At 40.0% G+C, this 24,286-nt stretch overlaps 1 protein-coding gene across 1 annotated transcript in view; it reads right to left on the bottom strand.

Annotated features, from left to right (window-relative positions):
* Positions 1-24,286, bottom strand: part of CDK14 (cyclin dependent kinase 14) — a 582,239-nt gene that overhangs the window by 64,813 nt on the left and 493,140 nt on the right. Inside the window, exons 13-14 of the mRNA XM_080818397.1 lie at positions 21,731-21,870; positions 15,698-15,841 (exon numbers count right to left, since the gene is read on the bottom strand). Of these exons, the coding sequence (XP_080674523.1) occupies positions 15,726-15,841; positions 21,731-21,870 (256 nt within the window). The 3' untranslated portion in view covers positions 15,698-15,725. The remainder of the gene's footprint in view (positions 1-15,697; positions 15,842-21,730; positions 21,871-24,286) is intronic.

Here is a 24,286-nt window from a genome sequence, read left to right as displayed (position 1 = left end):
ACACCCTTCTCCTCCTTCTTGTCCATGGAAAATAGAATTCCTCTCGTGGCTCAAAATCTCTTCCATTGTGAGACCTTTCCAAGCTCTGCTGGCAGAATTAATTTTTACCTCATCTCCCCCACGTAGCTTCATGCCACCTCCTACCACAGCCTTCATCATCCTGAAATTTAAATGTTCTTTTCTATGTCTCTAAATGGTGAGGGTCTTTAAGCTAGAAACTGTGTTATTCACTCCTTCCTACAATAGCACCATATAATGGCTACTAAAAAAATATTTGCTGAAAGAACAGGAGATTGTGGTATGGTAAGTTAGCTGGATATTCACTAATTCGGTCAACATTTTAAAAATATTTAATGAGCTTAAATTATGTGTCATACTAGGAAATGGAGATAAAATTGTGAAATGGGGATAAAATGTCACCAAACTCCTGTAGGCTGAGATTTAGATTCTAGTGGGGAAGACAGACAAATCATAGGAGACTTCAGTACAGAGGGGCTGAAACTTGGTTTTATTCCCAGCATGTACAAAACAGCTAGATATTTATTCATGTTCATGAAATATATTTCACAGTCAGACATGTTGCTAAATTCTATAACTGATCATAAGTCAGAAGATAGAACATCTCTGATTCCTAACTCAGACAACTGTCCTCTCTGCCAGTGACTCCTCTCCATTTCTACCCATTTTCAGTTGGAAGGTTTGTCCCTTAAGAATCATTTTCCCCGCCTCTCCTGATTTGTCCTCAGTTCAGGAACTCATATTGAATTCCTTCCATCTGATTGATAACCTGTCCCAGATTTCCTGCTTCTCTGATTTTACTTGCTAAATGTCACAGTGGCTTTAAAACCTCACCTATCTTAATCTAGTGATCAAGGTCAACATGGCCGGTGATCAGGCTTATGGACATCATGTACTTCCTGACATGATGTGAGGGGAAGAGCACTTCATGTGGGTGGTACTCTTCCCTGAAATCCGTCACCATGAGACAACATCATGAGGGACGTTCTACAAAATATCTGAACAGTATTCTTTGAAAGAATCAAGGCCACGAAAAACAAGAGAATATTGAGAAACTATCATAGTTTCATAGAGACCAGATGGGAGTAAGGAGATATGATTAATGTGCTACTCTGTATGGGCTCCAGGAACACAAGACAGAAAGTATGAAAACAGGTGCACTACAAATATAGTTGTAGTTTAATTATTAGTTTGGTACCTACATTGATGGCTTAAGTTGATAAACGTACCATGGTTATAAAAGTTGTTAATATTAGAAGTTAGGTGAAGGGTGGGCGCCTGGGTGGCTCAGTGGGTTAAAGCCTCTGCCTTCGGCTCAGGTCATGATCCCAGGGTCCTGGGATCAAGTCCTGCATTGGGTTCTCTACTCAGCAGGGAGCCTGCCCCCCCCCCCCCCACCGCCCTCTCTGCCTGCCTCTCTACTTGTGATCTCTGTCTGTCAAATAAATAAAATCTTAAAAAAAAAAAAATTAGGTGAAGGGTATAGCTTTCTGCACTGGTTTGTAACTCTCCTGTAAATTTAACAGTATTTCAAAATAAAGAGTTAAAAAAACACAACCCTAATCTGATGACTACTCGTGCTGAGCAGTTACTTTTCAATTCTGAACCCCCAAATGAACCCAGATTTCTCCAAGTTACCTCACAGCAGTGAGTGGGGAAGGACCAGAGTTCATTCTCCTGAAAAAAGTTAAATTTACAGTGAGTCTGCCCTGGGTGCCGTCCCGACAGTCCTCTTGAGTCCTAGGCACAAGCTGTGTGAACTGGCCTGATGCTTTACGGTCTTCTAATCAGAGCCTCTCCCTGTGAGGTCAAAACTAATGTGTATAGAAAAGGGAAAGCTACAGTCCAAAAAACTAATATATAGAAAAATTCTTTTAAAAACTGGCCTACTAGGGGGGCCTGGGTGGCTCAGCAGTATGTTAAGCATCTGCCTTTGGCTCAGGTGGTGATCCTGGGGTTCTGGTATTGAGCCCCTCATCAGGGCCCTGCTCAGCAGGAGCCTGCTTCTTCCTCTCCCTCTGCCCCACCGCCCCCAGCTTGTGCACATGCTCTCTCGCTCTCTCAAATAAATAAATACAAACTTAAAAAAAAAAAAAGGAATTGGTCTACTAATCTTCAGGGGCATAGTAAATGGTACTCTACTATAATTTTCAGATGGCATGTGTGAACACAAGAATAAGGATTTATACCCATCATAAATTGAAAAACAGATATTCAATTAGATGGTTAGAACTGGGATAACTTTGTAAAGAAAACAGATTGCACTGAACTGGGATAACTTTATAAAGAAAAAGATTGCACTGAATAGCAATTTATTCAAAGGGGAAAAATATTACCCATATAATTAGCATGTTAAAGTTAATGAATGGCACTGCTGATATAGAGTAGTGGCTCTCACATTTTTTGGCTGTTAAGGACACTTTATACTATTAAAAATTACAGAAGCCCCGCAGGGGCACCTGGGTGGCTCAGTAGGTTAAGCAACTGACTCTTGATTTAGGCTCAGATCAGGATCTCAGGGTCTCCCTTGGGCTCCACATTCAGCAAGGAGTCTGCTTCTCTTGTTCTCCATCTGCCCCTCCCCACACTTATGTATATGCACACCCTCTCTCTCTAAAATAAATAAGTCTTTAAAAAAATTATAGAGGATCCTCAAAGATCTTTTGTATATATGGATTATAGTTATTGATATTTACCATATTTGAAAATAAAATTGATAATTTAAAATATTAATTTATTAGTTCATTAAAAACCCACTGTGCTGACATTAGATATTATTTTAATAAAAAATAACTATATTTTCCAAGCAGAATTAGTGAGGCGGTGGCACTGCTTTACAGCTATGCAAATCTTTTTAAAAATGTCCAGCTGATATAAAACAGCTGGATTCTCATATCTGCTTCTGTATTTAATCTGTCCTATGATATACTACATTGGTTGAAGCAACTGAAGAAAATGTGGCCTCTCACAGATATATAGTTGGAAGAGAAAAAAGTATTTTAATAGCCCTTTCAGATAATCATGGATATATATTCTTTTATATTACAACAAAACTCAACAGGCAATAATTTCTTTTTTTTTTTTTTAAGGTTTTGTTTATTTATTTGAGAGAGAGTGTGAGCGAGTGAGAGCACGAGTGGGAGGAAGGGACAGAGGGAGAAGCGGACTCTCCTCTGCGCGGGGAGCCCGATGTGGAACTCGATACCAGGCCCCCAAGATATGACCTGGACCGAAGGCAGATGCTTAACTGACTGAGCCACCCAGGTGCCCCAACAAGTGGTAATTTCTAAAGGGTCAGTGGTACTGGGAAATCTAAAATGGTATCAATGAATTCTTCATGTTCCTTATTTTAAATCTATTGGTTTATTTCATATTTCCAGTGACTATTTTATCCATGTAGTGATTTTCTAAAATCATGCATTGATCATTTGGAAAATATGGATTCAATGTTTTTAGAAATTTTCAAACATTGACATATTTCACTATATAATATAAAAAAATCACATTTGCTTATATCACCATCCACTTTACCTGAGAAGTGTGTTTGGGAACTATCAAGCTCACGGGGACAGATAAGGTTTACAAGTTTCCCCAAGTTCTAATTTTCTATTGAAAGCTTTAATTTTATCATTGATAGCAAAAGCGGTCAATTATCTTCCTTGGGTGACAGACTCACTTTTTGTTCATGTTTGAGAAAATCATGTCTGAGAAAATCCCAGGAAGAAAAACAGCTAGTAAACCCTGCAACTCAAACACCTGCACCAGAGCTTCTCCTTGAGACAACCACAGCAATTTGGAACATGGACGTGGCTTATGCCAACTTCCCGGTTAGTCCCACAGAATATTAAGACATTTGCTCAAAGTGAGAGGTTTAAGAAAATGAATAATTTTTACTTCTTCATGGAAGACATTATTAAGTGAAACTGCCTTTGAAAAACACTGACCACTGTGAAGTGGTAAAACAAAACACCAATCTCCCCCCCCAAAACACCAAAAAAACTAAAAAAAATAACAAAACCAAAAAAACAAAAACAAAAAAAACCCCAAACCCCCAAAACACACACACGCAAAAACCAAAAACCACACACCAAAAACTAGTACCTACAAATTCAGTTTGGTGCCCCTGCCTTAATTCATGCTGACCCATTGCTTTTGCACCACTACTGGAAATGTCCTCAGTGCAAAAGGCAAAGGACATCTTAGTTTTATTATGCAAACAATCTTGACCCCCATGGAGCCTCTGGGGATCCCTAGGGTATAGAGACCACACTGTGAGAACTGCTGATACAGAGAACAGTTATAAGGATGCCTTATCTGCGGAGACCTTATCTGAGGGGTAAAGGTGAAACTGAAGGTGAAACTTTTAACAACAAGGTCACTCAATCTATAGAGCAGTGAACATATTCAGCAAAGGAAATTACAAATACACGAATACCAATGTGAAACAAATACTATTTTAGTTAATAGAAAGATTAATTGAGAAGAATACAAAAGAGTAGAGATTCTATACAGTCTGTGATTGCAGAGCTGACTGTGGAAGGCCAAGTTGAAGGCAGGGAACAGAAAGAAGGATGGCGGATGAGACCAGATATGGACACAAGCACTACCTTCACCTCCCGTCCGCATGGCCAGACACCTCCGGCTTGCCCATCTCGAGAGGTATAAGGGCATCTTAGCTAAAAAGCCAGTCTGAACAATGGGAAACCGACTTATGGATGACCAGACTCGATTCTCTTACAAAAATTTTTTTTTGACAATCCTTCCTCTCAAAATAATTGATTTATTCATTTTTTTGAATACCTCTGTCAGTTACTAACAAACTGACTGGCAGAATTAAAAAAACAAACAAACAACCCATCTGTCAGTTATTAACAAACTGAGTGACTGCAGCAGAATAAAAAAAAAAAAAAAAAAAACCTTAACTTTAGATGAACCATTTCAAATAGTATTTCCTAGATTTTTTTCAAAGGCCAGCTTCTGGACCACACAATAAAACTCTCAAATGAGGGGATGAGTGGACTCACGCTGATGTTTAAAGTTTTAGATTTAACAAAACTAATGCAGTATATCTTGACAGCTATATTCAGTAGCTTAATGCTAAGCTTTTTATGCTGAATACAGAACAGAATGAATTTTCCACCAGTGTTTTTTGACTATGAGGTTTTAAGATTCCTAGTCACTTAAGACAGCAGTCTGAGACTGTTTGATAAAACAAGCATTGGCTATTTCATAACTACCCATAAAAGCGTTCAATATTTAAGAGAAAGGAGAAACTCAAGGCAAAGACATTTTGAAAATACATGCTTGAACCAAAATCTGGACTCTGAGTAAACATCCTTTAGTAAACACCCAGAAAGACTTGCAGCTGTGGCATTTGTGACTTAAAATAACAAGATGAAGATCTCCAAGTAAAAGATAAATGATATCGTAAAAGTTTCTTATCAAAAGAAAATACATTTTCTGATGGAATTTATGTAGGGAAAGGCTTTATGCTGAAGCTTATTTCATACATTGTAGAAATACTGGAGCCTTTCAATTTGGAGTTCAGTCTGAATATATGTGAGGCAAAATTCTTTTCTGTTTTGCCATTACATTCTCTTTTTATAAACTACAGATTAATTTTTCCTGTAAGGACACCTTTTTGGTTTATTTTGTCTGTAACTATGGCTACCGTAAGTTGTTGACTTTATGGCAAAATATCAAATTCTAGATGAACTGACAACCGGGCAGTAATGAGATCGGAGAGCTTCCCCTTTAAAAAAAAATTAAAAATTTAACATTATACCTAAATATGATACAGACATATTCTAAAATACACATACATATTTTCACATGGATTAGAACTACATCTCCCAAAGGGCAAATGCTCTCTTGTATAAATTAGATTGCAGGAGAATCGAGAACCCTGGTTTGATTTACGCAGCCTAGCTAACCACTGACGATAAACACAAGCTCTGTTATAATTCAGTATGCAACTGAGCTAGTCTTCCATGGCAGCAGAGGGGAAAAAAAAATAAATCATTCTTCTTTTCTGAAGTTGCCCATCTCTATCCATTTCTGTTGAATTGCCACAATTGCCCAGATAAAACATTTGAGAGTATGTCAGCTTTAATTAATGTAACATGACCTGATCATTTCCACAGTTAAGAATAAAGAAGTTTGCGTTCTTCAAATCCGAAGCTCAACCTGGAGATTATGCTAAGTTGCTTCATTCATAGTCCATACTCCTCTGCTCATGTCAGAAGGACAGCATTTGTCCCCTCTAGTGATAAACAAATTATACATGAAATCAATTCCACTTCACAATCATTTTCCCTATTGGGTATTATCTTTCCTTCTCTGCTCCCTCCAGTTAAGCCCACATCCTGTAACTTGCTAATGAGCTGGGGGCTTTCTGTTCCAGGTGGCACCCCCTGCCTCGAAGTCATGACATTTCCCATTTCGAATGCTGCTGGCATTTTTCGACAGCTCCTGCTAACTAGCCTTTTTGACCTGCACTAAGAGGAACTCATCTGATCGAATCCTCTAACCTGCCAATCATTCCAGCAAATGATCTTCACAGTCACTCCCAAGGCAGGAATGGAGGAGAAAAAAAAAAAAGGAAATGCGAAGGAGAGAATGAGGGAGTAGGCAAGCGGTTGCCTCTGCAGCTACCTAATGAGAATACTTTAAGTCTCTGAGGTAGCTGAAAAACTGAAAAACTGGTGGGAAAATTAGGACACAACTGAATGCCTGGCTCTGTAATTACTGATTTCCTTCCATCCTGAGATCATTTTGAGAGCAACACCTCTGAGATGTGCCAGTTTCTAGAGAACACAAGAACACCCTACCTTTAGCAGAGAAAATAGATTTACTTCTCCTGCCACTATCAATATGCAATTCTCATAATCCCACTCTGCCAAACAGCATCCTTTGCAGAATTCATTATGTGCTATAAGCTTGTTAAGTGTGCATTTATTTGTAAACTAAGGATGAATATCATGTTTGCTACAATGAAGAAAGGACCTCTTTTTTTTTTCCAGGCATATTTTAAACACTGCCATTTAGGGGTGTTGATTTTTACCCATTTACATAAAAACAAACAGGTATGGTGGAGGCTGGCTTTGTGCTCAGGGAGGATTTAACACTGACAACAGAGGATAATCTGGGCATTCCTAATTAATGGAGATAAAATAATTTTTTCCTTCCAGATTTTTTTCTTGCTGCGCACAGTTTATTTAGTGAGTTCCCAGCCTACGGAATAACCCAATTACTTTAGAAAGAGAGATCCAGTACACGGATCACCACTCTAGGTATCTCAGTATGAATGGGATTTGTTGACCAAGGAATGATACAATATAATTATGTGTTATCATTACACCACTGTATGTAATAATGTAAAATAAATACTGTACATGACTTAATTGCACATGATAATCACACATCTTTCCCCATTAATAGTAATTAGGCCAATAGCCCCATTTATAGTAATTATTATATGTAATTGAGGGCATTTTACTAATTGCATTGAAAATGATAATCTGGAGCAATTAAAAATCCAAGGGCACTATACATAATGCAAACTACATTAAGAGAATAGGGATAATTTAAAGGAAAAAAAAATTCACCCAATATGGAAGTTAACGGTGCAGTACTTGATTCCATGCTTGGCATATGTGGTGAAATCTACTCTGAGATAAATTTCCATCAATTTCTGCAACTTTGGTATTGTTTTTATCTTAGACTTTGTACATTGTTTCCTTGGGTGGAAAAATAATCCTTTGACTAATCTGTGATGTTATCCTAACAACTCTAGGACTGTTGAAAAATTATTCTTCTTGGCTGTGTGAGTGTACAGTGTGTGTGTGTGTGTGTGTGTGTGTACATGTGTGTGCGCACACGCATTGGTAAAGGAAACAGCTACCCTAAATTCCAAAAGAGACTCAGTAAATTATTCATTTGCACAAGCAATTTGATGTTCTTAAAAGCTTTATTCATAGAAGCATCTCAGAGTATTGCAAACATTTTGTTAAATATACTTGTAATAATTTCGCTAAAATGTTTAACTCTGTAAGACTTGAAATACATTCGGGTTGCAGTTTTCATTACATTTGCTATCTCGGGAATTTTAATGTGCCTAAGGACCTGAATCCCTGGCTTTTGTCCCAGGGTCCTAGGGTCTATCCCTCCCTGATCCCACTCCCTGTTTCTACCTGGACAAAGCTTCCACGTGAGGAATATCTCAGGAGGAGTGATGAGCATCTGTGGGACAATGGGAACAGTTTCAAGCTTCTTTTCGCCTTCCCTTCTCGACACTGTTATTTAGACATTGTCCTCTATGCATTCAAATGTCATCCCAGACCATCAGCCCACTTCAACTCAAACAGCCTCCTTTTATGCTCAGACACTTCTTAGAGCATCCGCAGACCACAAAGACTGTCTAGTGGGACTCAGCTGCTATCCTGGTATTAATAATACAATATAGTGCACTTAGGGCATAGACGATTCCCTCTGTATCCCAAATTCATAAGAATCAACATTAAATGAAAGGGAAAAATAGAGCACCTGAACTGATTATAACTACTTGTTATATGTGACTGCTAACTTCGTAATAGTTTGGCCAAGCATTCTAATAGATATCTTGCTTACTAGCCATATCACATCTTGTGCCCATCACTGATAAGAAAGCTTCATTCATATGATGCTGCTGGCTAAATAGTCCCTAAGAAATTAATTTGGGTTGTAAAAAGACAGAAGATGCCAGTTGCAGTGCCTCCCCCCACCCTCACTCCACAATTTGAAAGCTCATCTGACCTGGAAAATCGAATCACAGAGATACAGCTAATTTTTGAGCATCCATGGACTGATGAACCAATTTGTGGAGCATCACACCAGTTTCTTCCCTTTTAGCCATTTTGCTTTTAAAAACTCTCAGAGAAAGGAAAACAAAAAGCAAGGGCAAAAAGCAAAATTTTTTTTTTTTAATTTAAAAATATCACTCTGAATTCTGGTTTTAAGAAAAGCACATTGAAATATTTAAAGGTATTGGAGCATCATGTAAGTAAAAACAATGGTTTAGAAAAACAATGTGTAGGGCGCCTGGGTGGCTCAGTGGGTTAAGCCGCTGCCTTCGGCTCAGGTCATGGTTTCAGGGTCCCAGGATCGAGTCCCACATCGGGCTCTCTGCTCAGTGGGGAGCCTGCTTCCCTCTCTCTCTGTCTGCCTCTCTGCCTACTTGTGATCTCTGTCAAATGAATAAAATCTTAAAAAAAAAAAAAAAGAAAAACAATGTGTATATACACGTGTGCGTGTGCGTGCGTGTGTGTGTGTGTGTATTAGAGACAGCAGGAGACGGAAGGATGGAGAGACAATGAATATGATAAAGCAAATGTAGTAGAATGCAAACACTGGAAAGTAGGTGAAGGGTAACAGGACTTCTTTGTACTCTTCTTGCAACTATTCTAGAAGTCTGAAATTATGTCAATCTAAAAAAAATACTTAAAAATATGTACCCTGGGAAGCATGATATACTTAACTTTATTTTCATTCTGCTTTGTGACAATCCCAGGACATAATTAAGCAGATTTAGATAGTAATGGCCTTCAAGTCCTTTGCTAATCCATTCATAGGGTTGGTGGTGGTGATGTAGGGTACAGATCAGAGGAGACACAAGGAGAGGCAAGGGTGGAAGGACAAGATGGAAGGGAGAGAAGAGAAGGGACAAGCACCCTTAGCCTACTATTTTGCATCCGAGTTTAGAGGAGATAATAGACTCTCCAGAGTCTAAGGGAAGCTAAAGGAAAGGGGGGTGGAGATGGGGTGGGGAAAGCAAACCGCCAACATTCCAGCCTCTTCTCAATCTGGTGTTCATAACATGCATTATGCATTTGTGGTTCACAGCACCCTCAATTTCCCCAAATGAGATGTATTTTTTCGTCTGCAGCAATGTAGGAGTAATGACAAAAACCAGGGATTCTTCCAGTTAAAACCTGTGAAGAACACTCAGGTTTGTTTCCTCCTCTGCCTGTTACTTCCACAACTATTGTCAACCGCATGAGACAACAGAGATAATAAAACTGTAGTCATTGATAGGGAAAAAAATCCATAGGATCACGCAGAAAATAAGTTATTGCAGGGAAAAAACCAGAAAACTTCCTGCTGCTAAAGGAAAGCTACAACTAATACCCGAATTTCTTACACTGTGCTAAGTGTTAATAAGTATTATCTCCTTTTGTGTCTGTAGTTGAGAAAATGCAACATGGCTTAAAAAGACCTTTCGTCAAAAATATCACACAATGAGAATGCTGTTATGCCATTAAAATTGGAATTTCCCTCTGTACTTGTTTGATTTTTTTTCCTTGGTAATGTACAGGCCAGGCAAGGTGCCTTCTGGCTATACTCCTTACTTTGTAGAAGCTTCAGAGACTGCTAAACCCAGAGCTCTCTCCTGAGGGGTTCCTTGAGAAAAGACTGGCCCTGTTCACAGCTCAGCAGAAGGGATCAGGGCTCTGTGCTGGGCCCAGGGCAATCTAGTCAGTCAGCAGCTTATGGAGTGATTGGATTGACACAACAGCCTAGCTCAAAGCTTTGCTTTCTGCTTCATGAGGATGCCTACACCAATCAGAGCTGCTCCCGAGGAGGGTTGGAATCTGAGGAAAAGAGCTCACTGATAGACTATCCCTGAAACAGAGGGATGAAGGGAAATGACAATAAGCAGGATTCATGAATAAGCAGAAACGGGCCAGCGGAAGCCATGAGATGAAGAAAAGAGGAAAATGTTAGCAGAGGCACAGCTGGAAAAAGCGAGCTGCCATAACGTCACAGCACAGAGGACAGCAAGAGCTGGTGGCTACTGCAGGAGCAGTAACCAGAGCTCAGATAGTGGATCAGGTGGTAGACAAAGTAAGGCTTGCGTTGGATTTTGAAGGACGCCCAGTCTTTGTGAGGCCCGTCTGTGCAGCTGCGTAGGCTGTCAGCCTTGTTCTGCCTAATTTCCCAAAGCAACCTCAACAAAGACCACTGTTAACTGAAGAAACCTGACCGTGTCTCCTTCCTCTGTAAGATCCCAACACCCACTCCCTCGTGGTCTCTCCTGTTCCTGCGGCACAGCCCTTCCTGTCATTCTCAATGCTGTCTCTGTCCCTCTCACTCTGCCACCTGTCTTCTCACTTGAAGGCGTCCCTTCCTTACACCTTTCAAGCTTCTCTTAGACGGCTATCGTCTAGAACCGAAACATAGTTTTCCTGATTGAATGCCGTTTAATTTTCCTGATTCCTTTTACAAGGCAGGCAGGGTAAATGGGCTTCACCAGGGCTGTCCAGAAGAGTGTTGTGTGACACTGGAGAGGCTCTGTGTCTGCCCTGTCCCCAGTAAGTGGCCACGAGTCATGTGGAGCTAATGAGCACTTGAGATGGGGTTCTGCTACTGAGGAAACAAAATTCTGATTTAATTTTAATTAATTAAAAATTAAATGGAAAGAGCACACTAGCTAGGGGCTAGGGGGTTACCATGTTGGATGGTGTAACTGCGGTATTCTTCCTTAAAAGAATAGGGAAAGGAAGGAAACGGATGGATTTTCCTATTCTGTCTTTAGTTGATTATTTTATTTCATAAACATACAGTTCTCAAATATTTACTGAAGATTTCATAATATGTGGTTTAAGGGCTACCTGCATTAACATCCTCTGGCGTCCTCTTCAAAGTGGATTCATGGACCCCAGGAACTTCCGATTTTAAAAACTCCCCAGGGCGTGAGAACACCTGCTTTACTAATGTTCAGATAATAATGCCAGAGGGTCTTTCTTACCCCTGTATTCAGCAAAAGGAGTAGACAGAGTGACAGTCAGTTCCTATCTCAATTTAGAATGACTGGAAAATTAAGCTCAGCATAGGTGCGTGTTTGGGATTCCTGGATGCAAATATGAGTGATACAAATGGATGTGGTATTTAATGGCTCTGGTCTTTTCTTTTCTTTTCTTTTTTAAAGATTTTATTTATTTGTTAGAGAGAGGGAGAGAAAGAGAGCACGAGCACAGGCAGGCAGAGTGGTAGGCAGAGGCAGAGGGAGAAGCAGGCTCCCTGGCGAGCAAGGAGCCCGATGAGGGACTCGATCCCAGGACACTGGGATCATGACCTGAGCTGAAGGCAGCTACTTAACCAACTGAGCCACCCAGGAGTCCCTACTCTGGTCTTTTCTTTGGGAAAAATTTCAGTGCACATTTTAAGGCTCTCTCAGACTTTAGGATGGTCTTAGCCTTCAAAGCTGATAAAAAGAGTAGGGACAATGGGGCGCCTGGGTGGCTCAGTGGGTTAAAAAGCCTATGCCTTTAGCTCAGGTCGTGATCCCAGTGTCCTGGGATCGAGCCCCACATCGGGCTCTCTGCTCAGCATGGAGCCTGCTTCCTCCTCTCTCTCTCTCTGCCTGTTTCTCTGCCTACTTGTGATCTCTGTCTGTCAAATAAATGAATAAAATCTTAAAAAAAAAAAAAGTAGGGACAATCTCTGAAAGCATTAGTCTACTAACATCTTTAGAGGATAACAACACAAAGGAAGCACAGTATTTTGACCATCTAGTGGCACCTACCCCATTTTTAAAATTTTTTTTAAAGATTTTATTTATTTATTTGACAGAGATGACAAGTAGGCAGAGAGGCGGAGTGGGGGGGGGGGGCGGGAAGCAGCTCCCTGCTGAGCAGAGAGCCCTATGTGGGGCTCGATCCCAGGACTCTGGGATCATGACCTGAGCCTTTAACCCACTGAGCCACCCAGGCATCCCACCTAACCCATTTTTAACTTAGGTGCAGGGAGTTTTCTTTTCTTTTAATTTGGTTATAAGACTCTGAAACCAAAGTTGCTTTCTGCTGCAAAGAAAAATGCTTCTCATTAGTTTTTTTCCACTAAGGCCACTTTATGCAAATCCAGTATTATTAACTAAATAATTGAAGTGACCTTAGTATGCAAGTTTAGAAACAATTTGGCACTGAAGTATAGGAGGAAAGTTAGGACTTAGAACCGCTCTCCATCATCTCAAAAAGAGAAGTGAAGCAATGCACTTTTTACCCTGACTTCCGAGACTCCCCAAAGACATGTGGCTGAAATGCTAGATTACAGTTTTAGCTTCGTTGGGCCCTGAACCTCTTTCCCACCCCTCTTCTTCCCAATCCCTTTGGGCTTTACAGAGAGCCCAGAATTAGTACATTTGAGAAAAACTAAACATGCCACAGCCTGCTCAAAACAGTTAATTAATTCATCAATGACAAAACCAAAATCTACGGAATTACATGTTTTTCTGTACAAAAGCTCTTATTTATGTAGACTTTTTGCTCTGTCATATCTACAATACAGACATTAATATTCAGCTATTGGTCAGAATAAGTTCCACACCCAGATGTAGTAGGTCCACATAGAGGTTATATTATTTGATCTCTAAGATGGCCTCATTTGAGTAAAATTAAAAACCCACAAAGGTGAGAAATTAAAATGGTTTATTTTTCTGCTGGCTGACAGAAAACTCTTAGAATCCAGCTGTTTCCTCAATATAATGTTGACTCAAGCTGAGGTATTTGGATTTGGAAGAAAGCAACATAAACGATAATATTAGAGCCTCAAAAGTTGATGTAAAAAGGAGAAAACGCAAAGAGAACATATATGTATTATTATCAAATAATTCTAGAGGAATTAGTCTGCATAACCTTAAATCTAGCTCAAAAAATAGACCGCAAAGAAAATACATTTTCATAAAAGCCTTCAAAACCAGGATGACTGCTCTTTACAAACCTCTTTTTGATAAGCAATTCCTGAGACCTTACGGGCAGTGTTTCCGTCCAGTCAGCTTGACTTGATTTTGCAAGGAGAAGCTGACCTGAAGCACCCTCGAGCAGCTTTGACTGTTTAGGTAGGCTCAGGCAAAACAAATGAAATCCACCTTTGGTTTTGTTTTACTGAATTGGCTGTGGTATTTCTAAAGCCAGGAACCCTCATTATGGTAACGCAGCCTAAATACTTTTAAAAACCATATGCTACAAACCTCATGAATTAAAACTATTCTCAGAACCAGGAGGTAACTCAGCCAACTCTTTGTGTGACCAACTGAAATTCAGAATGGGAATAACAAACACTATGGAGGGAATGAACTTGTGCTACGTAACATTTGTATTCAATGGGGAGAAATAACCTGAAGAAGGAAGACTTTTAAGCACGGAGCAGCAAGTCTATCAGTAACATTTTCTGACTGGCATTTATACACCACATTTTACCTGGGGATCTTTCATTTCCATCATTCAAAAATCACCATCATATTCCCAAGAGGCACACTGATGTAGGCAACAGCGAAGTCCCCCATACAGCTCAAGGTTGTGGTACATCACCCCCAAGACAAGGGGGACAGTTTCATTTGTTCTTTTTGCCATGCTGGCAATTCAGCCCTATTCACATATTTCCTATTAAGAAGAAGAAGGAAGAGGGGCTCTTGCAATGCTGTGTATATCCTTCAACTGACTGGAACATTTAACTACCGAATATCCACACGAGCAAGGCATACATATGGACTAGCAAATAAAAAGCCTTCCCCACAAAAAAGTGTGTTCTCTATTTGCTTCAGAGTTATGTTACATTAAACAGAAAGATACATATAGGCATAAAATTCCAAAAAAAACACCAAAAAAAAAAAAAGAAAAAAAAGAAAGAAAACCCAGACATTTCCATCTGGCAATAAAGACACAAAGACACAGCCCTTTCAGAAGTGGCTGTCTTCTGCTTGTTTCTGCAAAGCATGTGTGACTAGAACAGGCTAGAGATGGCCTTGTTTAGAGGATGCTTCCTATCCACAAAAGAGCAGGGGTCAAGGAATCGAACAGGAAAAAAAGAAAAACTTCATCATCATGATAAGGTCTGTACTAAGGGCCAGGGAGGAATCAGAAGTGGGCTAAGGGGGCGCCTGGGTGGCTCAGTGGGTTAAAGCCTCTGCTTTCGGCTCAGGTCATGATCCCAGGGTCCTGGGATCGAGCCCCGCATCGGGCTCTCTGCTCAGCGGGGAGCCTGCTTCCTCCTCTCTCTCTCTGCCTGCCTCTCTGCCTACTTGTGATCTCTGTCTGTCAAATAAATAAATAAAATCTTAAAAAAAAAAAAAAAAGAAGTGGCCTAAGTAGCCCACATGGCAGCGGAGCTAAACGAGGGAGACATGTTCTTCCCAAGGGAAGCAGCCACGATTCAGTTATACACACAAAATTCTGGCAGGACTGTAAGCCCAGTAGTGCCAGAGTTGCTGATTTAAAAGAAAAAAAAAAAAAAAAGCCAAGAATCCAGACTTTGTGTAAAATTCTCTCCATTTAAAAATGAGAGCCACAAATCTGAAAAATTGTGTGGACCCAATAAAGCAGATCTGTGACTTAGATATAGCCCACGGTTCAACCTTTTTCTAACCTCAACAAAGAATGTATGAGTAGTTAAAATGATTTGCTTATAAGTGAAATGGTTTGTTTATGACTGCATAAATAAAATACAGTTTTGGCTAGGATCCACTAGGTACCTGAAAATATGACTAACTGTACTGTCCTCAGTAGAATCTGTGCTGAATGCCATAATGAACACAAGAGATTCACAGGACATGTAGGGGGAAAAAGAGGAATCTGAAATAGTCCATTTAAAAGATCTATTCAATGTCTACTCATTATTACTTTCCAGGCAAAGTAGGTCACCTTACCTGTGCTTTCTTGAGAATGCTGTGCTCATCAGTGCTTGCTATTTGATAGACTTTTGCCATAACTATTGTTTTTCCCGAAGGTCCGCATGCTTTCTCCAGCTTCTGGCTGTAATCTTACATTTGGGACGGTAAAAATAGAAGACACTGTGGACAGAACAAAGAGTTTCCATTTATATATTTATAGATTCTTTATAATCTTTCCTTGTAAAACACAGAGACTGAGACGCAATTCCAGATGTCCAGCCCATAAAACATCATGGTATATGTTGGTCTCTGAAATGTCAAGTGGTAATAGCCACAGACACATCAACAAAGATTTATACGCACATATGACAGCATGGTCTGCCTTCCCTTCAGAGCCACAGGGCGGTTGATACACGTGCTCAGATTTCTCTGATCTAGAACAATGAACTTGGGTTGGAAACAACATATCTTGCACTTCCTTCATGCCATTCTTTCATTCGTTCACTGGAGAAATATTTATGGAGCCCCACACTGTTCTAGGTATTTTGGAATCCTGCAGTGTATAAACCAGAACGAAAAAAAAATCCTTGTTCTTGTTGATTCCATTTGGGGGAGACAGATGATAAACAAACAAGTATATGAACTAGCATTAAGTGTTATGAAGCAAAATAAAGCAGGGAAGAGAAACTGGAATGCTGGGATGGAGGAAGATCAGTGAAGGCTTTCTTTTCTCTCTCTTTTTTTTTCTGTCTCTCTTTTTAAAAAGATTTTATTTATTTATCTGACAGAGAGAGAGAGAGAGAGCGAGCGAGCACAAGCAGGCAGAGTAGCAGGCAGAGGGAGAAAGAGAAGCAGGCTCCCTGCCGAGCAAGGAGCCTGATGCAAGACTCAATCCTAGGACCCTGGGATCATGACCTGAGCTGAAGGCAGCTGCTTAACCGACTGAGCCATCCAGCATCCCTCTTTTTTTTTTTTTTTCTTTCTTTTCTTTCCTTCCTTCCTTCCTTCCTTCCTTCCTCTCTCTCTCTCTCTTTCTTTCTTTATTTCTTAAGTAGCCTCCACACCTACCATGGAGTCCAATGCAAGGCTTGAACTCACAACACTGAGATCAAGACCTGAGCTGAAATCAAGACTTGGACGCTAAACCAACTGAGCTGCCCGGCTGCTCCTAGGTCTTTCTTGATAAGGTACGTTTGAGCAGAGACCAAGGAGGTGAGAATGCAAGCCAGGCACAAATCTAGAGGAAAAGCCAGCACAAATGACAGGAATAGGAGAGAGCAAAGGCTGACACCAAGGAGCAAGACACGAAGCAGGCAAAACGAAGGCTATTGTACAATGCAGGTGAAAGAGGGCAGGGAGCAACGTGCGGCAGGGTGATAGCAGTGAAGAAGTGAGGAGTGGTGTGCCCTTGATCTATCTGGAAGGGAGCGCCAACAGGGTCTGTGGGAGAACTGGGGTTGAGTGTGACAAAAAAAGAGGCATCGAGGACAGCTTCCATCAGGGGGAAGAACCATGTTACCATTTATTGACAAGGGGGAGAGGAGAGAAGGAGCAAGTGTGGAGGGAAAGATCAGTTCAGTTTTGGTGACATTAAGTTCGAGATGCCTACCAGAGGGCCAAATGGAGATGCTGAAGAGTTGGTGGAACATGCAAGTCTGGAGTCAGGGAAGGTGGGACTGGAGACAGAAATTTGGAAAATGTCAATGTGTAGATGATACTGAAAATCATGAGAGTGAATGAGATCATGAAGGCTCTGAGAGTGTATGTAGATAGAAAGACCTGGGGGTGATGTGCTGGAGCACTCTAAAAGTGAGAGGACTGGCCGATGAGGAGAAATCCACAAAGAAGTCTGCAGAGAAGAGTTTAGGGAAGCAAAAGGAAAGCTCTGGGAGGATCCCGTCCTGGAATCCAAGCAAAGGAAATGTTACCTGGAAGCAATAGTACATAGTTGGATCTGGATGAAGGCTGGGGAAAGACCAACAGACAGAGACCTCAAGAACAGTCTGGAGCCTTGCACATGAAAGCCTTGTTCAAAAGGACTCACGAGGGAACGGAAGTCTAGAAACTGGAAGGAGTACATCTGTGTGAACTGGGTTTGTTTGTCTTATTTTCAAGAAGATAGCGTGAGGCTGCATTCATGGCTATAAAGTTTTAGGATAATATATAGGACATATATAGGAATGAGCAGGAAAACTCACAAACATGAGAGCTGGAAAGGTCCTGAGGGATCACCATGTCTCTAAATGAGAAACCAGGAACCCAAGGAGACTAAGGCATTTGCCCAAAGTCGCCTGGCCAGCTCCCAGTGGAGCTGAAGCTAGAATCCAGGTGGTCTGACTCCCAGTTCGGTGCTCTTCACACTGCACCAATTTGTTGGCCTTCTTTTACCGCAGATCTGAGTTTTGTGAATTAGCAAATGAATGTAATAAAATCAAGGACTCTGCACTATGAAGTGTATTTTGTTCATTTACTTTGACAAGGGTAGTTCAGCTTCAATAATTTATGTAACTTGATAGTATACACAGGAGAACGCCCTGTGGTGTATTTGGGAAAAGTAATGAATTTCTTCCAAATCAGCCCTCCATTTATTTCCCGGCAATTAAATTTCTGCAAAGAAGTGGGGCAAGGCTGTTGGGGTTTCAGGACAGAGGGAGAATGACAGGGTGCCACCAGAATCAGCCAGCTTTAACTACCAGATCCCCAGGTATCACTATTCTTGCTTGATGAATGTATAATTCCCCCTTTGGTGGCCCACTAACACACCACTCCTAAATTTTGGTATTATGTAAACTAGTGCGATTTTAAGGGACGGTATAGTAAAGATATTATATTGTTAAATGTTCTTTCAAAGCAAAGCAGAGTCTGACGTAAGCATACAACTTCATTTTTATATAAATCCACAGAACAACCGCAATGCTTCGTGTAACCAGGATTCTAACAACACTCGATACTCTTCTCACAGAGTTGGATATATTAAAGTAGGCCAAGAAGGCTCAAGCTCACTTTTAATTTATTTTTGTTCCAATTTTCTCCTTTTAACCCGGTTTTGCCTTCTGCTTGCATCCTTTTGTGGACGTTCTTTTTAAAAAACGCTATGAACTATCTTTAAGAATGTAAGCACTATGGACTGAATGGCCTTCCTCCCAAACTCATATGTTAAAACCTTAATCCTCAACCTGATGGTATTTGGATATGGAGTCTTTGGGTAGTAGTTAGGTTAGAGGAGGCTGTGAGGGTGGGGCCCACATGATGTGATGTTAGGGACTTTCTAAGAAGAGAAGAGAGAGGGAGAGACCGTTCTCTCTGCTGTTTGAGGACATAGCTAGGTGGCTCTCTGCAGAGGCTTCACCAGAACAAAATGTGCCAGCATGTCCATCTTGGACACCCTAGCTTCCAGAACTATGAGAAATATATGCTAGTTGTTTAAGCCACCACAAGCTAAGGTATATTTTGTTATAGCAGCCTGAGCAGGCGAATACAGTGAGGTTCCCAGATTTGACGAATCTAAACCAGTCCTTGGTTGCTTAAGACAATCCATTTTATTGTCTTCATTCATTCATTCTCTTAATTCATTCATTAATTAATTCATTTTTAAGACAATCCATTTATTGGCTCTGCAACACTTCTTCCCAGATGGACCTCCTTCCTAATCTCCTTGTTAAAGGAAGCACGTGAGGATATCACCCTTGCTGCTGCCATGTGCCAGGTGGTAAACTTTTATCAGACTCCATACTAATGGGAAATTTAATTTGAATAATTTTTAAATATAGTCTGCAGAATTAACCTAGATAACAGAATCCCTGGAGGAAGTTCTTTCCCCTACAAGAGCTAGTTCCCAAAGTTTCCGAAGTCTAGGAATTTTGTTTTGTAAACATGTTTACAAGGACTACCACGTTGTTCTAAATGTAAATGACTGTAGTATTTAATACTGGGATTGTCCTTTCTTGCCACTTGCCACTTGGATTTATGCTTCATAATGATTATCTGCTAGGCACAGAAATAGCATTTCTGTAACTCAAAATTGTTACCGGAGGCATTTAGCAGAATCTTGCTTTAAAAATATAATGATTTTTCATCTTTATTCTCCCCCCTTCAAAAGGTTTCACTGCTCCTGATGTTTAACGTTAATGCAAAGACGTGTTTCTGCCAATGAATATCGCCTTATGGTTATGCTTCTGCAAATAGCCTGCTGTGAGCTGATAAAGGGATTAATGCAGCCAAAATTCTTAATCTGTGAAATTACAAATTAAATTCTCATATTAAAAATACCACCCTGAGGTATTTTTTGTGGTTTTAATTCCCCTCTGGTGTTCTGCATACATTGTGCTTGTTAATGACGGGGACAAGGCTGTCTCCGGTGGCAGCCTGCTGCCGAGTGATAATGTGTAGGCATTTACTTACTGATAGAAACTGGATTTAACCACTGGCTGATAAACTAAGTGGCAAGTGGGTAATAAGTCCATATTAACAGAAAAGTACTACGACAGAATTCAGAATTCGTAGACCATCAAAATCCTGGCTTAAACTCAATCATCGAGTCAGATGGGATTGAGATGTCACCAAGGAGGAGTGATATCAAGTTACAAGTCATACTAAATGGGAAAACAAACCATATGTTTGAATTTGATGAGCCATAAACTAATGAGCCCATTTGTATCTTCTTTTTTTTTGCCAGTATAGAAAGATGTGTCACTAATTCATGATTTTTCCACAGAAATTTCATTATTAATTTTTTAAAAAATGGGAAGAGTTGTCATAATGGTCAATGGGTCAACTTTTAGAAAGAAAGCAGGACAGAATATAGAATAAATATTGGTTGGGAATATATAAAATGTTAAAGAAGATTTACTAAGGGGGAAGAGTGAGTAGTGGATTAATATAGCTATAGACAGTTAAGGATAAAAAGAAATTCAAATTAAATGTGGGATATCAAGAAAGACTTAGGATAGAAATATACAAGAGGAGTTGTTATTTGAGACTTAGCTACAAAATAAAGGGTTCCTGTTGTCAAGGAGAATCTAATGCTACAATGGGGGAAAGCTTAAAGTCCAAGAGATTAAAGAAATAACTTTCTATATGTCCATGGTGTGTACCCAAGGATTAATAAACATATTATGAATACCTATGTAGGCGGTGTATTAATTTTTAAGGTAGTCAGAAAAGAATATGAGAAGGAATATTTCGAATTGGCATTTGGAAAGAACATATCACCACTGAACAAAAATGTTCTTACTGCAATAGTGTCTTGCAAAATTTCGTAAGAATTCTGTTTCACACTTTGGAAGAAAGATGAGATCCTCCCAGCCATAAATCTCCCAAATATTTAAAATGTAATTGAAAAAGGCTGTGTAAATACAAACGCTTTTGTAAAAACAAAAACCCACCCAGGAATGTGTTTTGTTTTACAAGATCCGGAGAAGCGCTGTCTGTATGAATACCAAGCGCATTTGTAGTTGAAATGAATTACAAGTCTTCGGTTCTTACATGTCAATTCAGTGCGTTAGCCAATTGCCAACTCTGCTCGTCAGCTCACTGCATAGCAGCCCTTTTTAACGTTATTGTTACGACCAAGATGGTCTCTGAGAATCAAACAAAAACGAATCATTTCTCCTCTGTGTACTGCAGCCAGTTAAAAAGTACTGCATGCATAAAGCACTAAATATGTAAATCATATTTTCCTTCTCCTTTATGACTGCTCAGATCATTCCTTTGGACACACACATAATCAAATACAAAGACATGCAGTTGCAGACTGCAGAGCAGAGATAGCAAAAAAGGAATCCATTTTCTTCCTCTGTCTGGTAAGCTAGCAACTGAATGGCAGGAGTCCACTAAATATATACACACAAAACTCCCTTTCCCTCATTCCCTCTGTCTCACTGTCTCTCCCCCCGCCCCTGTCTATAGACACATGCACATATATATGTGTACATGTAATGCATATGCAAACATACATAATCTTACGTATGCACATGTAAAAACATACAAATCCTCCTACAAGTGCGTTACACAGAGATGCTAAAATGATAGGTCTGCTTTGATTGGATGTCTCAGATTTGTCATACTCACTGTCGGTCAGTTCCCATAGCCGTGGGGGCAGGTCACTAAAATACTCGTGGCTCAAGGCAGCCTGTGCTGATAGTCTGTTCTTTGGGGAACACTGTAGGAGCTTGGAGGCCAGATCCTCTGCATAATTCACATAGCTGAGCCTGAAAACACAAGCAGAAAAGAGAAATCAGACCAAACAAGAAAATCCACTAAATAAGACATAAAGCTTACCCAATTTTTCTGGACCTATTTATTCTTGGCCAAGACCAAGTTAAATTATCCGCTGAAAATAAACAGAAGCAGAATTCACTTTGGTTCTTAGAGCATCTGTTAATTGAAACTAGCTTTTGCTCCTGATAGCCTCATCTCATTGATTTAAAATATTTCTACTATAAGCAGAAGGTTGATACTTTCAGGAAAGAACAAGGTCCCGAGGTAGAAAATTTCAGGAGATAAATTATCAAACAGTTACCAGAATTTGTTCATAGAATCTATCTATTGCATACACATCTGGATATATTTATAGGAAAAGTAATACAAAATAACAAGGAGAATTAAAATAAAACGACTATTAAGTTCTCTAGTTACTAAAGTTACTTTTCCTCTAAGAATTTACATTTTCTTACATTGAACATAAAATTATTGGCATAAGTATCCTGTCAAATATCAGCAATCATGATATTAACATGCAGGTTAACGAAGGGAATGTGTATAACCCATATGGGGCTGAATTATTTCAAGATGACCATTAAAACAATAGCAGATAGAAAATATGTAGACAGACAATATAAGATTACCAAAAAAGCAGAGAAGTCTCGTCTCCCATGTGGTACAACTTTCAAATGCATACCACATCACACAGTCCAGCTCAGCCGTGCTTGTGGAATCTCTATTGCATTGCTCAGTACAATCAAGCCCAAATAATTAACATAAACGTGATAATAAAAGTATTCCTGATAATGGCTGCCTCTTATGGGGAGTTGAACACGTGTCAGACACCTTCCTAGGCACTTTCCACACACGGTCGTATTTATTTTGTCTGACAAGGGAACTCTGTCTCCATGAACAGCAGGGTAAGCTAAGTGGGAGTCGGAGCCAGGCGTGGATTGCTCAGTTAGCAGGGTGAGTGGCTTTAAACCCATCTAGAATTACTCGACTCTGAAGTAGTCTGCATTTGTTACGCTCTCAGACAATTTCCAAAGGCAACCCATGGATTCCTGAGATCCTGCAACAAGCTGCAACAGGGACACTGACTCTCAGAGAGAGCCAGAGTGTGAAGGTAAGTTGTATCTGCTGGTGAGTATTTTTTCAAAAGTCTTGAAGCTACTAAACACACAGCCCATGAGCTTTCCTCCATAACCAGCTGTCCCGCTTCTCGTGCTCAAGCAGCTCTCCATCACTGATTTAAAACTGTTACGGAGCAAGGGAGGACTGGGGGTGAGGAAGAGGAAAGCAGGTAATGAACCTGGGTAGAGGAAGAAACAGGGAAGGAGCAAAGAAAAATACTACTCTGAGGACTCTGACGAGTCCTCTCTAGGTTTTCATACGTGAAGGTCTCACAGACAGGGGTTCGGTATTTGGCTGCCCTAGTGGCTGTTTAAAAACCAAACCAAACCAAACCAAAAAACCCAAACTGATCTATGGATTGGTTTTAAATGCCTCTGCCTGGCAAAGACAAATCTGTCCACAGGAAAAGGAGCCATTCTCAAAATTCTCTACAGTCCCCCCTCCTCTTTCCTGTAAGAGGGGCCAAGGCCATCTTAGTCTTCCTAAGACTCCCATCATTAAAAACTTTTTATTAACATCTTTTAAAAAACCAAATGCAAAGTTCAAAATAGGGAGCCTTCATGGTAAAAGCTGCACTTAAACTGAGTGCACAGTTTATGTATAATCACGGTGAACATGATTGTTGGTATCAGAGTTTTGATGAAATAGAACACCAGCACCAGACTGAGGCTAGAGTTGAGTTACAGACTTGATTCTGTACAAGAGTGATGAGCCACCTTATGTCTGCAGTCCCTCCTGCTCCAGTGAGCCACAGATTACACTCTGCCCAGTTGTTGATCCCATTCCTACCAAATATAAGGAATTAACCAATATAAGACAATCTCCTTTCTCCTCCCCCCAAATGACTAATGTCAAATTTTAATGTTGATGAAATAATCAAATGCTTATCTGTGATATTCGGGTTATATAGAAATATTTTAATTATCATATAATTTTTAATTTAGAAAGTCTATTTCCTCACTTGCATTTCAAGAACCACTTTTATTCCCATTCTCCACATTTTCAACAGCAGAGTCTTTGTCATTTACCAGAACCACTTTTTGAGTTCACCCAAGTTGTCTGAGATAGGACACTTCCAGGATATGTTTTTTGGACATTTTATCCCAAAGCATAAGTGCATTTTATCAGAACGCTAGAATGATTGTAGTTGTTTTCAATCTCTCATTGTGATGATCTATTTAAAAATCTTCCCTTGTAATTTCATTAATTTTTGGTTTGTATGTTATAAAGCTGGGTAATTTAATGCAAAACAGTTTAGCACTTTTGTCTTTTCCTGATAAATTTAGTCTT

Source organism: Martes martes (genome assembly GCF_963455335.1).
Source record: "Martes martes genome assembly, chromosome: 11".
NCBI lineage: Eukaryota > Metazoa > Chordata > Mammalia > Carnivora > Mustelidae > Martes > Martes martes.
Note: the sequence above shows the minus strand (reverse complement) of the source record. Positions and strands in the feature narration are given on the sequence as shown.